The following is a 15,380-nucleotide window of genomic DNA, read 5'->3' as shown; positions in this document are numbered from 1 at the left end:
TGCATCACACAGTATGAGTTCCCCCTTAAGAGGTCTAATGTGTCATCTCTAATCTTGAAATACAGTAGGATTTATCTAAAACGTATTGTGTACTGAAAACTGATTCTTTTTCTCTTTGCAGGCAAAAAAGTCGAGGCCAAACTACCAAGTATGTTGCTAATGTAACAGAATAAGAGATACACAGCAAGCATCTTCAGTTTGTAGTAAAAAGACTGCAGTTTAATACTGCAGGGCCCAAATGTTTTAATAAGTGAATTCCACGGCCATGACAAATGGGGCCATAGGAGTACTGCTGTCTTCTCTCACCAACATATTACTATTATTCCTTCACATTGTTGATTCCACCCTTGCCACCACTTAGGCCAGGGTCTACTCTAGACCTGGAAGGTCAGTTTAAGGCATGCAACTCCAGCTCTGTACAATACGTAGCTGGAGTTGGCTTACCTTAAGCTGAGCTTGGTGGCATTTCACAGTGGGAGGCCAACAGGAGGAAACCCTCCTCATGACTGAGGAGAATACAAATGCCAACTGGAGATGCCTTCAGCATTCACTTTACAGGTCTATACTAGACCTTCTAGAATAATCAAATGCCAGAACTTCCATCTCCGGTGCATGAGTGACATGTCCCCAGTGTTCTTATCCTACATTCCCTCTTAGCACAACACGCTCCATTGTTTCTGTTGTTATCTGTGTATTGGCCCCTGTTGCTGTCTCTTTTAATCCAGGGTAACAACAGCAGGCTCAAGTGGAGAATGGGTGATTGCAAAATAGCTGCTCTGTAAAGGAAAGAAGTCCACACATTTTTTATTCCTTTTGGTATTTCTCTCTGAGGGTGAAAAACAACTACAGAGGTGGTTTTTTTCCACACTGAAAACATTAATATTTCCCCACCCCCTGAGTCCTGCATGTTGTCCTGCCAATCATAATAAAGGGGCAAGTTCATACTTGGTGTAAGCTGAAGTAGCTCCATTTAAACTTGCTGAGGATCTGGCTGCATGTTTCATTAGACTCCTTGTTGGGACTTGCTCTGCAGTTTGCTTTGCTGATCTACTTAACAGAAGCATTGTTTTCCCCTACCTAATGGTTGCTGTGGACTGCAGCATATAACCTAACAAGCGGGGAGGCCAAAACTTACATAATAGATTATATTTTCCTTTGAGGATGTGATGCATGGACCAATGTATCAGCAATCTTTCCTTGTGCTCTCTTGAATGATACGCAGGCATCTGATGACCCTATGGCTTTGTTCTTCGGGGAAACATTTTTGCAATTTAGTGAGGATAATTCAAAGCATCAGTGATTCAGAGTGAAATCAAGGAGGCAGAATGAATCACCTGTAGCCATTGCTATACCCCTTTGTAGAATGAAATTTAATGACTCCCCTCCCCAAACCCTATAGCTAGCTAGCAATATAATTGGCATATATCTGGGTAAATAAAAATTGAAAGTTGAAAAACAAATAATTTTGGAATTTTTGGCAGATCAAAGAGTTGACAGTTTTTGTTTAGATTTTGACCATTTAAAATGTTTCAAAATAAAAATAAAAGGTATTTCAAAATAAAAAGTTATTTCAAAGTTTTAAAAGCCCTGAAATTATCCATTTTGAAAATTCTGAGTCAAAATATTTTGAATTTTCAGGCTATTTTTTTTCTTTTATTCAACTGGAAAAGAAAACAGGAAAAATGGACATGAATTCATGAAATGTTTTGGTGTTGCCATATCTGCATTTCTTCCCCGCACCAAAAAAGAAAAGTTTGCACAAACATTTTTGCTCATGTCTAAACTGCCACCCATTTAGAATTGTTCATGAGCTGCTAGAATGGGTGTCATTAGTTCTAAGGGAATTTTACAGGAGCCTAATTTTGACTGCTTTGCATATCACTTCATAATTGGCCTAAAATGAGTTGTAAGGAGCTATTCAGTCATGACAGTGCTCTACTTTTCAGTTTTTGCAAATATTATAGTATTTGTAAACAGTATGCTGACTGTTTTATAGACTGTCAGTGCTTTGTGTTATTGATTCAAATAGAACAAACTAATTAAAACATACATTATAGTGACATACGTTTAAAATATATTTCTCTTTTTTCTAGCTACAGTTGTAAAACCTCATGAACACAGTAAGTATAAGATGGATGGAGAAAGTTATATTTGCAAGAGGAAGGCATACCCACATGTTGCTTGTCAGAGCAGAGATATGAGTGTAGAAAATGAGTGAGATGGAAGTTCAAGGAGTTCTTTTAGATTTATACTGGTATAACAGAAGTCAGAAACTTGCACAGCAATTATGGCACCAACTGTTATACATTTTCCTCTGATTTTGAACTGCAATGTCTCTTCATATTTCAGCTATAAATGGAAATACTGTAATACAGGCTAATATGTAATCTCTGTCCTATGGTTCTTCTTATTTGCAGAGCATCAATCTACTAAACAAGAAAAAGCTGTTCCCCCTGCAAAATCAGGTAATTGTTTGTGTTCAGTTTCAATGTTCCTTTATGGGTCCTTTCTAATAGGAATTTTATACATTATAGAGGACTGGGAGGAAGGGTCCTCTGTTAGGTCAGGGAAAGGTTTGTTTTGTTTTTCTTTGGGGGTGAGGTTTGTTTGCAACATTCAGCTAGGAAAATTGACTTCCCACAGGTCCAGATTTCAATGCCTTGTTCCTAATGGTGAGTTGTAGTTCCCACAAGTAGTCCTGGCAGTGGAACAATTTATGGAAATCTCCTCTCCAGTGGGAGTAAGGTGCATATAATCTGACCCTTAATAATCCAAAGATAAATATTTGAAATTTCCCCCATCTGAGCTTTTCCCCAGCACAATCAGTTGTTACAGACAATGGTCCAAGTCCAAAAGAGGACAGGATATAGTACTATGTAAAGAGCACAAACATACAGTCTATGAATCATTTACAGACAAGGAGTTCAGTTATGAATCAACTGTGTGTTGATAATGTGCACTGGGGTGATTCATGAATTTCATCCATTATGAGTACCACAGTGAGCCAGACTGTGAATCCCTTTCCTCTCACTGGGCTGCAGTTTCTGAAACCCCCCTGAAACAACAAGGTTATTCATAGTCCTGCCATGGAAACCTACGTTAAAATGATTATTTGATAGAAAATTCAGCTGTTTTGTGCTAGGTTAAGCTGCCTCTGAATAGTCTTATTGTATGCAATAGGCACTGAAACATCAGATATTTGGATCTCATTGATCTTGTTTGACAGCACTCCTATTATCGTGGGGACTAGATTTACATAAAAACAAATGCTTCTTGGATCAGATCACTAATATATTTTTTACAAACATGAATTCCTTCAGCTTCAGACAAATAGGTCTTTCTCACCTATTTGTCTAAACACACATTTTTGTTGTAGTTTTGACAGTTTCACTGGAAATCTTCATCCTTTGAATATTAGTTTTCCCATCTCCCTTGTATAACAGTGGAGCAAGCTAGTAGATTTAGAATGTCATAAATATGCACAGGATTCCCCTGCAAGAATCCACTGCATCGAGCAACTGGTGATATTTAGAAATCTTCTATTGCTGCCTTCTTGGAGGGAAGCGGCAGTCAATGATTCTCATCCTAGTCTTTAAACAGTCAAAATCTGCTTTTCACCTCATAATCCCTTATTTATTTACTGATATTAGGGACTCTGTGCCATATTTTGTGAAGCCAGTGCAAGGAGATATAACATGTTTTCCTTCACCATTCTGGTCCTGAATCTTATGATTGTCCTAAGACAATTTGCCACTATCCTCTCATGAATGGACAGCTTTAAGTATCTACCTTTGACTTAACCTGCCATCCACTTGGTAAATTGGTAATGAGGTCATTACTGCCTCTTTCCACTGTTGCAACCTTCCCCTTTGACAGAATATTCACCTGTCAAGGCTTCTATCAGAGTCGGTATGGCTGGTCTATGCACCAGCATAGCTCCTGCATTAAGTCTGGCCTAAGAAAATAGCAGCAAGCTCCTAGGGTAGCTGAATTAGCACGTCAGTGTAAGTGGACTCTGTCGAGGCAGTCTCTTGCCCTTAGCAATAAAAACCATCCAGTTCCAGTTCACCACACACTGATAGAAAGTTAGAGGCTTTCTCCTGGCTGCTCTGTTGCATGTAACACATTCAGTCTGCATGAATACTTGCCCTCTGAGCACAGTGAAATCTGCACTGACTTAATGATCAGCCATAGTTTCCCTAGATGTCAGTATATACTTCTACTTCTGAACGTGGTGGCTCTTGAATATCATACAGCCAATACCACCATCTTGTTGTGAGACTATTTGAGAAGTGGGGATTCAAACATGGTGTTCTTTTCACGCATATTAGGAGAGAAAACTGGAAATGTGTATATTTCTTTCCTTTGGCTTATGCTGACTTCTCTGCACATGTTGCAAAAGCACCTGAATACATAGCACTGGCACAACCATAGTCTTATTATAATCGAAGCTGAGCTAACCTCAGGAAATCCCAACATACAAGCATATTTTAAAAGCTGTCCTCCCTTTGGGAAGAGTCAGATTATAGTGAAACATTCGTGGACAAAAAATTTTTGTGAGACTTCCATCATAACAATGGAAAGCAAAAACCATTCAGTTTAAGGCTCACGTAAGCACTGAGACTTTGGAGCATTTGGATAAGCTCCAAACCTTTTGAGGTTCACTCAGCACTAACCCATTTGATGCTACAGTGCCCACTTTAAAGTCATCTAGACCTTTCTTTGCTGTATAGATATATGAAACTGTTAATATACAAACCCTAGACAAATGGAAATGCAATGGCATTAAAATAGGAACATTTTAGAATTTAGCTGACGTGAAAAAGAGATGCTTTATCTAAAATAGCTGCTTCTTCAAATTCCTGGCTGTGCCCAAATAGTTCTGTCAGTTTTAGAGGTAGCTGTGAGATGGCATTGAGTCACTTTTGGTGCACAGCTCTCATATTAATCTGACAATCACATTGTAAGGGAATAAAAAAACCTAAATTGAATGTAAATTAATAAAATGACTAACTACTTTGTGTCTGCTGAAAAGTTTCACCGGTTCCATTCTGGATCTTCTTTGTTTTACCTCAGTAGTTAATCAGAATACAAATTCTACAGTGCTACAATAAAAGTAATGCTAAAGGAATGGGTTTATTTTCTTATTTTGTGGCTTGAGTAAAATATGATGTATTTAGAAATATATTGTTTATTATACACCTATGCTAACATCACATGAATGTATATTTTTATACCTTTCCTTAATATAGAGGAAAAAATGAAACAAGAAAAGACAGCTCCCACTGAAAAATTAGGTAAGGAGAGGTCATCCTTTGTAGATTTGTGTTTTTCTAATACTGTACACAATTCACATTTATGAATTCAGAAAAAGATGTGTTGATGGGGAAGATGGCGTTCTTTTGCAAGAAGAGGGAAGAGGAAAAAGCACAGGTTCCCTGGTGGCCATTCTGCCCATAGTAATCACAGTTTACATGCAAGATAGTGTCCATTCAGTGTGGACACTATCTGTCGAAAAAGCAGATCACTTTTTCAATGTAATTTCACAGTGAGGACTCTGTCTTTTGGAAGAAGTTTTTTCAGAAGATCTCTTCTGGAAAAACTTCTTCCGAAAGAAGCCTGAGTCTAGACACAGCCTGATTTAGTGTATGATCTTCCTTGCAAATTAGATACCCATTAAAATAGTGTATATTTGAAAAGAGTTGGTTTCTTTAAATAGTACTTGTTAGTTATATTGTTTATCTTTATATTTTACCAGGAATTTGCATGATTATGGTACTATAAAACAAAGTGATGAAACATAACATCAGGCTTGCATATCTTGTAAAAATATTGTTTTATACAAATATACTATCGCAAAGTAAAGTCCAAAACAGTTTAACTTGTATCAGTCTGATAATAGCTTTGGCAGAATTGCCAAACACAAAATCTCAGTATTGTCAAATATTCCATTTGAAAATACACTCAAATCGTATCTACAAGTAATATTAAATAAGTTAGCTACCCGGGATGCTTAAAAATGAGCTAGCTTAAAAATAATAGCATTCTTGTATTTTCAGCCATTTCTACAATTAAATTCAAGCTTTTTTTAATATTCATACAAGGCTCATCTCTGACTTCTGACCAAACTACCACAAAACAATTCTTTTTCCATTATATCTGGGTATGGTTGGAAACAGGAGTGTCAGAAAGGTCATGACAGGGCTGCTTTTTGTGAAATTTCCAATCCAGTTTCAGACTTAAACATTTCAGATAGTCTGGATAATCTTCACTGATCAAAACCAAATCTGACCTCTATCATTTTAGTTTGGCCAGCTACTACTAGCTATAGAGATAGTGTGTGTTATTCCACAAGATATGTATAAAAGACCTGACTCTCTTTATATTCCATATGTACAACCATCTGTTGACAACTGTGGAATTACTCCTGATTTACATTGTCAGAAGATGAAAATTAGGCTTATTATACTCAGTTGAATTAGCATGTGATAGCGTGATGATGATATACATTTATTTAATAATGATTTTCAGTAGGAACCCAGTGTCATTTACAAAAGTAGGTTAGGCACCTGTCTGTATCCTTAGGTGCCTAAATTCCTTCTTAATCTGGCCCATAGTAAGGTTACTTATACCTTTTTATATGTGAAAGAAATGTGATGTTTCAGCTAAGAATGAGTGAGGAAGGAATATACAAAATGGAAGGAACAATGTTAGTAAGCAAAAATGTTTATAGTGTATTTCTTCATTCTTTATCCCTAAAATATTATATTTTTACCTTCTTTTATCCTTTGTAGTCAAATCAAAGCCAGCAAGTATGTGGTATAAACCTTGAGAAGGCTAAATCCTGTAATATAGTTGGATGTGTGATTGTTTTTAACAAAAATTTTGTTTTGGTAATCTTTTTAGTTTTTGCTTAAAACTACTTTCTCTCTTTCCCAGCAATCCTAATCTCTCTGCTTTTGCTTTTATTTAACATACTTGTTTGTCTTTCCTAACTGGCAGTCCATTTAGTTCCATAACCAACTGTTTTAGCACAGAATTCATTTCGTTCCCTCCCATATCACAAATTTCAGTACAGAAATAAGTAAAGGAGTAGGACACTTTTAAAATATCGTTGTTAACAATCACCTGGGACTAAATGAACACTGTTGGTCAAGTAAACAAAAAGAGGAAAAAACATTAAAACACGCTGCGAAATTTAGCTCTCTCTCAAATGGGGTTGGGAGCGTACAAGTAAACATGAAATGTGTCCCAGTAACTGTGGGATTTAGCTAGTGCCTGAGCAAATGGAGGTTACAGTATGGCAAGTTTGCTGACTTTCTATGCCCTTCTTTTCTTCAACACATACAGGTGGACTGCAAAGCTGAAGTAAAAATTTGAGTACATCATAAAAGTAATCCCACCCCAAAAATGCATTGTGTGTGTATGTAAGGAGGGTTCACACAGCACAAAATTGAGTTTAAATTCATTGTTTATATTCACGGTCTCCTGTGTGAAATTCCTGCCACTTCCTGGTTTTCTAGGCATTTCCCAGAACGCATCATTCTGTGGAATCATCATTAAACATGGAACTCCTGGGAATCTTAATGGGGATGGGACAGAGGCATTTAGCACTGATTTCTGGGATTAGCTATTTTTTTTATTTTAACTTTTCAGTTCACTTTTAAGTATTGCTACTTGCTGAGGGATTTTGTTTTTTGTTGTTGTTATTTTGTTTTTTGTTTTTTGGTTTTTGGTTTTGTTTTTTTGTTACAATGTTGTGGAAATTAGAGAGAGAAACAGTGGCCAACATAGCACTCACCTGATCTTTCTGCTCTAAAAATTGCTATGTCACTTAGTTGTTTGCAGTTGGCCAAGATACCTGTATTACCATAATATAAGAGCTTACGGCTGCTTCAGCTTTTCCTTTCCTTTCTTCTCCATCACAACATATAGTCTATTCGTATGACCTGGGATGTATTCTGAACTTTTGGCGTTCATCTTAAGTATCTAACTTGCAAACAAATGCTTGGTAAAAGAGGCAAATTTGCAAGTGCCCATTGATCCACAGAGATATGTATCAGTCCCCAAAATACTTCAGTCATCCACTTATTTGTGATCTGTGCTACTTATTAAAGGGTAGACTATATTCACGGGTACTGAATTTATACTATAAAATATTACCTCCTTGTTCATTTTGGGGCATATGCTTTGAATCTACATCTTGCCGCAATTTTTATCCCTGGAAATATGTGCATAACTTTTGGTAGCATTAATAGCATTATGTGTGCATCATGGGGAGACTAGACACCTTCGTGCAATATTACTTATCACTACTATGCTGCAGACTTCCTAGTGAATAGGCTGTTAGAGGGTAGTAATTTGGCTTTTTTTCCACAATAACAGCATGTACAGTATAAGAAAAATGTTTACTCTTGAAGAAAACATACACACAATGCTTACTATTATTAAAAATGCATCACTGACTTAGCCGTTTCATGCTGCTGTTTTTATATAGAGCATGAAGCTGTCAGACATGAAAAAGAAGTTCCACAAACAAAATCAGGTAAGCTTTACTGTTATGTTCAGTTATCCCTACATGTAAAATTGCTGTATACATAAATCTCATAATAAAACTGCATATGACAAATGACAAAATGTAGGAGTTTATAGTATTGTTAAACTTTTTGCAGAATACTGTGACCTTGAAGCCATTACAAATCTTTAGAATTCCCATGTCAAATTTTTCATCAGTATAAAGACAATTTCCTGCTTCCTTGACTCCATTCTTGTCAAGAAAGTTATTTCAGCAGAGTTTGACCCATAATCTGAAAGAGTTTCTTTTGAATACTTTCATTCATAAATTATTTTTTTCTATCATTCTGCAATTCATTTGGATTTCATTGAGCTGCTGCATTGTTCAAATTCTCAGGACCAGGGACAGTTCCATTTTCCTCCAGAGTAGTTATCTCCCTAGACTAGCATTTTATATGTTATCTTGTTTGGTCCACCACATTGGACTATCTATTTTTCATTTTGTTAAATGACTCTTGGATATTACCATTACAGTAATAATCTACCATTACAGTAGTATGAACTTTCTCGTGTGCAATGCATTTACTGCAGCAGTGTAAAGGAGAACAGTTTAATTTCACTGCAAATTGATGACCACTGCAATAAAAGAGGTCATCCGCTCTGGCCTACAATGTAAAAGAAGTTATGTTGATATAAGGGGGCTGTTGTTAATAATTACGTTTAATTCTTACATAGCACATTTTATCTTTCTCAAAGTGATTATTGTCATTGTTACTATTGTAACTAGCCATGTTGTAACTAAAAATGCTTAATTATATATAAGAATAAATAAAGCAAATTTTGGCCTGAAAAATATTGTCAGCCTTCTCCATACATTTCCATTCTGAACTTTATTCTTCCCTCTTTTACTTCTCAGCTAGAGCAAAAGTAACTGCAAGTATGTGCCACAGACATTTTCTATTGAATATGAACCTGCCCTTAATGCATGATGCCTTGGATTGGGTTTTCATTTTTGCTATTTTGTCATGCTAGTGAATGTTATTTTCATTTCTAAAAGTGTCTGTATTGTACATTTTGTTCATTCGGCCTAAAAAGCAAATGAGCCAAAGCTACTGGTGGTCTAATACTGTGAAACTGCAACAATAAGATAAGCTAATTTGTCATTACTTTTTATATAAGTAAAATAAATTATATTAGTAGCATAATGAGGTGAGTATGCTCACAGATCAATTTTGTGAAATTATAGATTAATTAGAATAATAGTGTTTAGCATAATAGAAATAAAAGAACATATTATATAATTTATTTTGTTCTGTTGAGAAATAGTTCATGTAGTGTATTAAGCAGGCAAGTCTTCTAGCCTTTTTAACAGCCTATAATTTTTATATCTAAGGCCTGGTCTACCCTAAAAGGAAAAGTTGTCTTAAGATATGTAAATCCAACTACATTAATTGTGTATCTGGAATCAAAGTATCTTAAATTGTGTTTTGGCACCGTCTACTCAGTGGGAAATCGATGGGGGCATATGCTCCCATTGAACCCTTACTCCTTGTGAGGAGCAGGACTCCTGGTGCTGCTCAGTTCTAATTAGTATGTCTTTACTAGACCCAGTACAGTAAAACTCCATTAGTCCGGCATCCAATGCTCTGGCACTCTTGATGGTCCGGCACCATCAGGAACCCGGAAGTGTGTTCGGGGCAGCCAGACAAATGGAGCTCCTCTGCACCCGGCTTCCCCGACTCAGCCGCTGCTGAAACTGACCAGCAGCTGAATCGGGGAAGCCGGGGACAGAGCAGCAGGGGTGCTGCCAGTTGGTCCCATAGCGCTGCCCCTCAGAGCTGCGGGACCAACCCAGCAGCACCCCAGCTGCTCTTGGGGACGCCTGGAGCAGAGCAGCCGGAGTGCTGCCGGGTTGGTCCCACAGCGCCGAGGGACAGTGCTACAGGACCAACCCAGCAGTACCCCAGCTGCTCTGCCCCAGGTGCCCCTATTCAGCTGCTGCTGAAACTGACCAGCGGCTGATTCCAGGAAGCCCGGGGCAGAGCAGCTCCGCACTGGGCTTCCCGGAGTCAGCCGCTGATCAGTTTCAGCAGAGTCTGACTCTGGGACACCTGGGGCAGAGCAGCTGGGGTGCTGCTGGGTTGGTCCCGTAGCGCTGCCCCTCGGCGCTGCAGGACCAACCCGGCAGCACTCTGGCTGCTCTGCTCCAGGCATCCCCAAGAGCAGCTGGGGTGCTGCCAGGTTGGTCCTGCAGCCACGAGGGGCAGCGCTATGGGCCTAACACGGCAGCACCCCAGCTGCTCTGCCCCTGGTTTCCCTGATTCAGCCGCTGCTGAAACTGACCAACAGTGGCTGAATCGGGGACGCCTGGGGCAGAGCCGGACTATTGGAAGGGGGAGGTCTGGGGTGGTATCACTCCCACCCCACCCCAGGCCCCTCATAGCCCCCCCTTCTGATAGTCCAGTATATCTGATAATCCAGCACCCTCTGGGTCCTAAAGGTGCCAGATTATCGGAAGTTTACTGTAATTTGAACCCAGAAGAACGAATGCGGGAGCTTCGAGCTTCTCTATAGTGTAGACAAGCTCTACCAGAATAAAATACCCAATTAAAATAAAGAAAATAATAAAAGATCATGATGTTTAAGTGAGTTTCAAGAGAAATTAGACAACATATACCGAATGAATCTACCTTGCACTCCAGAAATTGTCCTTGTTAAGGACCATGGTTGCTTTTGTTGCATAGAGAAGGATTGGATTTGTGTTAATTATCATGTGAAATCAGATGTTACATACTGCACATTGGGTTAAAACAGCAATAATACTTTTAATAAAGATCAGTGTTTATGAAATATGACAATTATTTAATCAATACCTTGTCAGATAAATGATCAGAAAGGTCTTTGGAACAGTATCTGTCTGTTATGTGTTTCTACAGTGGGTAGCACAATCGGGCTTTGGCCTCTTGTTTCTACTGTAACACAAATACGTATATTAATGAAAATAATATAAAATTATAAATGGTAAATCCTGAGAGTTATTGACCTCCATCAACTCACACTGAAGTCAGCAGGTGGCAGCAGCCCCTCATCACTAGGGCTGGGAGAAAAATTATCTTTGAAACTATTTTGTGACAAAAAACATTTTCTGTAGATCTGTTTTCTGTAGAAAAATTACACATTTTAATTAAAAATAAATCACCCAAAGTCTAGGATTTTTTTTTTTGGCAAAATGATACAATCCTTTAATTCTGGTGTGTGTAACAATCAAAATGTTTCAATTTTGCTTAATTTGACATTAGACAGGATTCTTCTGAGCTACTCCAGTATCTCATGGGACTTGTAGTTTGAGAAACTGATGACCTTATTCTTTTTTGTGAGTGGACTTCCCAGCCAGAATACATCTCCCATGATGCAATGAGGCTAGGGAACATTCTTAGTGCACCTGGCAGCTAGGAAAGAGGGAAGACTGTGATGCATTATGGGAAATGTTACCAATGCATATGCTGCTTTGACACGTCCTTGCCAAACAGTACCCAAGATGTATCAATATTACTTTTGTGGGAATATATGTGCAAACATCCTTGAATCTGCAAGTTGTGATCTGAAATGATCATATAGAGCTAGATAAATACTTTCTAACTTAAAAAAATCACCAAACAGATGCTCAGCAGCGTACGTCTATATCTTTATCTAGAATTTATACCCTAATTCAGCAATCAAAGTATCCAGTACCCTGTGTAGCTCTAGTTAAAAGACTTTCTGGATCAGTATTATAGTGCATCCTCATTTATATGAATATATTTTGGCTTTAACTGATCTTTAACAGAAGAATATTTCTTCTGGATAGGGGCTGACAAATCTTACTATTAACAATAGCTTTACTAATTAATTTATATGTGCATTGTAGTAAGAGATAAAACTTATGTAAATCAGTTTGCACTATAAAGCCATGGATATTGCGTTATCAATAGCTTTCTGAGATTGTTTGTAGCACAGCTATATGCTAAAAGCATATGCATATTTTGATTTAAATTTCTTTTTAATTTGTACCCTGTGCTATCCCATTAGAATCAGTGGATCAGGTGTAAATCAGTGGAGAATTTGTCTTATTATCTGAAAGGCAGGCCAGAAACAGAAATAAAAACTAAGTCTGAAGGACTCCAAAATTGTCTATGTGCATTTTAATAGTAATCAACCAAAATTAATTATCATCTGGCTATTCAAATAAATAGTAAACCATCCAATTTTCATTATCTCCAGTTTAGTATGAAATAGTGTCTGTGTTGGCAGTTGGTCATTTGTCAAATCAGAAGCTTTAATCAAATCTAAAATACAGTTCCTGCATACTGATTACTTTAAAGTCTGTCAAATTAAATTGGTTACCTTGAACAGAAAACAAAGCTGATGTTATTTTTCTCAAATAAGAAGAAAATATTTAATTATATGACATGCTAACATACAGTGGGAGAAACATTTAGTGTGGAATTTTTAAAAGATCTCAGTATTGGCCCTTCACTGCCCCTACTGCGAATAAAATAAATAATTGTATTATTCAGTAATAAAAGTATAAAGTTAGGTAGAATTTCTTTCGATGTTTTCCTCTGGTTTTACTCCATAAGCATTTCTGCCTTGGTGAAGATAAGGGAGAAGCAGACAAGAGACACTAAAACTTCTTAAGGTTTTCCTCCCCAAATCTGGGCCAACCAGAGAGTGAGACAGTCTCCAGATGTAGTCTGGCTGCAGAAAATGGACAACAGGGGATAACTGGGGCATGAGGTGCCCAAAGTACAACATTTATAGGGTACCATGTATCATTTTCTATGTTGTCATAATTATTATTAATGAGATTAAAACAAAGTCCACATTTTCCTAGAAAATGGACACCTTTTATAAAAAAAAGTTTGTGCAGTTGAAAATGCAACTTCCTATCAAAAACAGTTTTGATGGAAAATGTTTGGCCCTCTCTGTTTATAACACAGATGAAGCATAGCATTTTCAGCTGAAGCCAAAAAGTGATAGTTCACCCAAAGTGGAATCTGAAGAAAAGTGTATTTCTATCCCTGCAAACTGAACCAATCCCGTTCTGTACTGTTCTAGTCAAAAGGGATTATGTTTCTCTCTGGCCCCTGGGATAAAATGAATATTAATGAAAAAGAGGGGAAAAGAAATGTTTTCATTTTCCAGGCACCAAGTCTTAAACAGTGTAAATTCAGTCCCAGGTTTACAATGGCATCATGGCATTGGGTCCACAATTAAAAGGGGCTGCATCACAAGGTTCTACCTTCCTCATCTTACTACTTACTCCTCTTAACCCCCTTCCTCCTGCTCACTCCTCTCTGCTCCTCCCCTTCAGCAAGCAATGGAAGGGGCCCCGAGGGGAAAAGGGGTGAAGGCAGAGCCTTGGGGTGAAGCATGGGTAAGATCTCAGAGGAAAGAGGCCGAGCAGAGGCAGCACCTCAGACATAGTGTGGGCAGTGCATGGGGGGGCAGGGCCACAGATCAGGCACCAAAGCCCATAGCAGATTCATTTGTCCTTATGTAAATTGGAGCTATGTTGAAATTACACCAACTGAGGAGCTGGCCTACTGTATCTGTTGTGTATTTGTTTGCAGCAGTGCCTAGAGACCACAAGTGATTGTTCAAGATGCTCCAAATCGCTTACAGTCTAAAACAAAGAAGTTTGGGGGCACAAAAGAGAGAGAGGTGAAGTCCTAGCACAGACAGCAGGTCAATGTCAGAGCTCTTAATTAGGGTACATAGCTGGTAGGACAGCAGGGGTAAAAGCTTAAATTTGCATTACAGAAAAAAAATGTTGGGCAGGTAGAACCTTGAATGCTTATCTGAAAAGAACCCTATTTAAATCCTCACTTGTATGAAAAGCTTTCATTGGCATTGTAGCTGCATGTTGGATTATAGCACTTCAAAGGGCAAAACTGATAGATTTCTGTGTATATGTTTAGGGCATGGACTCATTTATTTCCAAATTAATGTCCCATGGGAACAGTTGCAGTTGAAAGTAAAGTTCTTTCAAAACTATCAACTTCTAAAAATAAAATAACCTGAATTTCTTCCTTATTTTTTTCTTTCTTGTTGTTTTCCTAAAGAACCAGCATCTGAAATGACAGTAGCAGGTAAATATTACACTTCCCAAATATCTAGGAGAAAGGACTAGTTGTATGCCGTGTTGTAGCCATATTAGTCTCAGGATATTAGAGACAAGGCGGATGAGATAATATCAGAGAGGCTACCCTTCAAGCTACTCAGAGCTTTTCAGGTCTGGGAAAGGTTCTAAAAATTTGTCTACACTATGCAGCTTTCGGCAACATGGCTGTGTCACTATAGCCAGGCAGCGTAGATGCAATTTGTCAGCTCTTTTGCTGACAAAATACTTCTACCAGGTGAGGAAATATCTTTTATTGGACCAATTTCTGTGAGATCACTCTTGTTGACAATGGAACTTGTCAGCAAAACCTTTGTCTTTTTTTAACACCCCTGATTGACAAAAGTTTCATCATTCCATTGCTAGTGAAGACATAGCCTAAGAGTGTCATAGCTAAACAGGCGATTGCACTGATAGTTGAGCATAAAGAGTTAGCATGGATTTAAGGGGAAGTGCCCCATTTACATTTCTGTGCTCACAGAGAAATAAGGAGGTCAAGTCTGTTACAGATTGTTATAATAAGCCACAAATCCAGTGTTTTCATTAAGACCATGTTTTTTTTAGTATCTAGCAAAGAAAACCAATGGAATATATACTCACTAAACATGTGTAACCAAATCCTTGGCTGGTGCAATCTGGCATAGATCCACTGAAATTATTAGTGCTATGCCGATTTTCAGCTGTTGAAAATCTGGCCTGATGAACT

General features: G+C 38.0%; 1 protein-coding gene across 20 annotated transcripts in view; it reads left to right on the top strand.

Moving 5' to 3' along the window:
- TRDN (triadin) overlaps positions 1 to 15,380 on the top strand; it is a 322,289-nt gene that overhangs the window by 274,964 nt on the left and 31,945 nt on the right. For 19 of the 20 annotated variants that reach the window (XM_075924079.1, XM_075924088.1, XM_075924085.1 and 16 more), the window contains 8 exons: positions 122 to 148; positions 2,094 to 2,120; positions 2,418 to 2,465; positions 5,253 to 5,297; positions 6,795 to 6,812; positions 8,498 to 8,545; positions 9,431 to 9,451; positions 14,619 to 14,645. In XM_075924079.1, the coding sequence (XP_075780194.1) occupies positions 122 to 148; positions 2,094 to 2,120; positions 2,418 to 2,465; positions 5,253 to 5,297; positions 6,795 to 6,812; positions 8,498 to 8,545; positions 9,431 to 9,451; positions 14,619 to 14,645 (261 nt within the window). The remainder of the gene's footprint in view (positions 1 to 121; positions 149 to 2,093; positions 2,121 to 2,417; positions 2,466 to 5,252; positions 5,298 to 6,794; positions 6,813 to 8,497; positions 8,546 to 9,430; positions 9,452 to 14,618; positions 14,646 to 15,380) is intronic. The other variant, XM_075924078.1, reaches the window with a different exon arrangement.

This window comes from Pelodiscus sinensis, chromosome 3 (genome assembly GCF_049634645.1).
Source record: "Pelodiscus sinensis isolate JC-2024 chromosome 3, ASM4963464v1, whole genome shotgun sequence".
Taxonomy (NCBI): domain Eukaryota; kingdom Metazoa; phylum Chordata; order Testudines; family Trionychidae; genus Pelodiscus; species Pelodiscus sinensis.
This window is presented reverse-complemented; position numbering and strand designations above follow the sequence as displayed.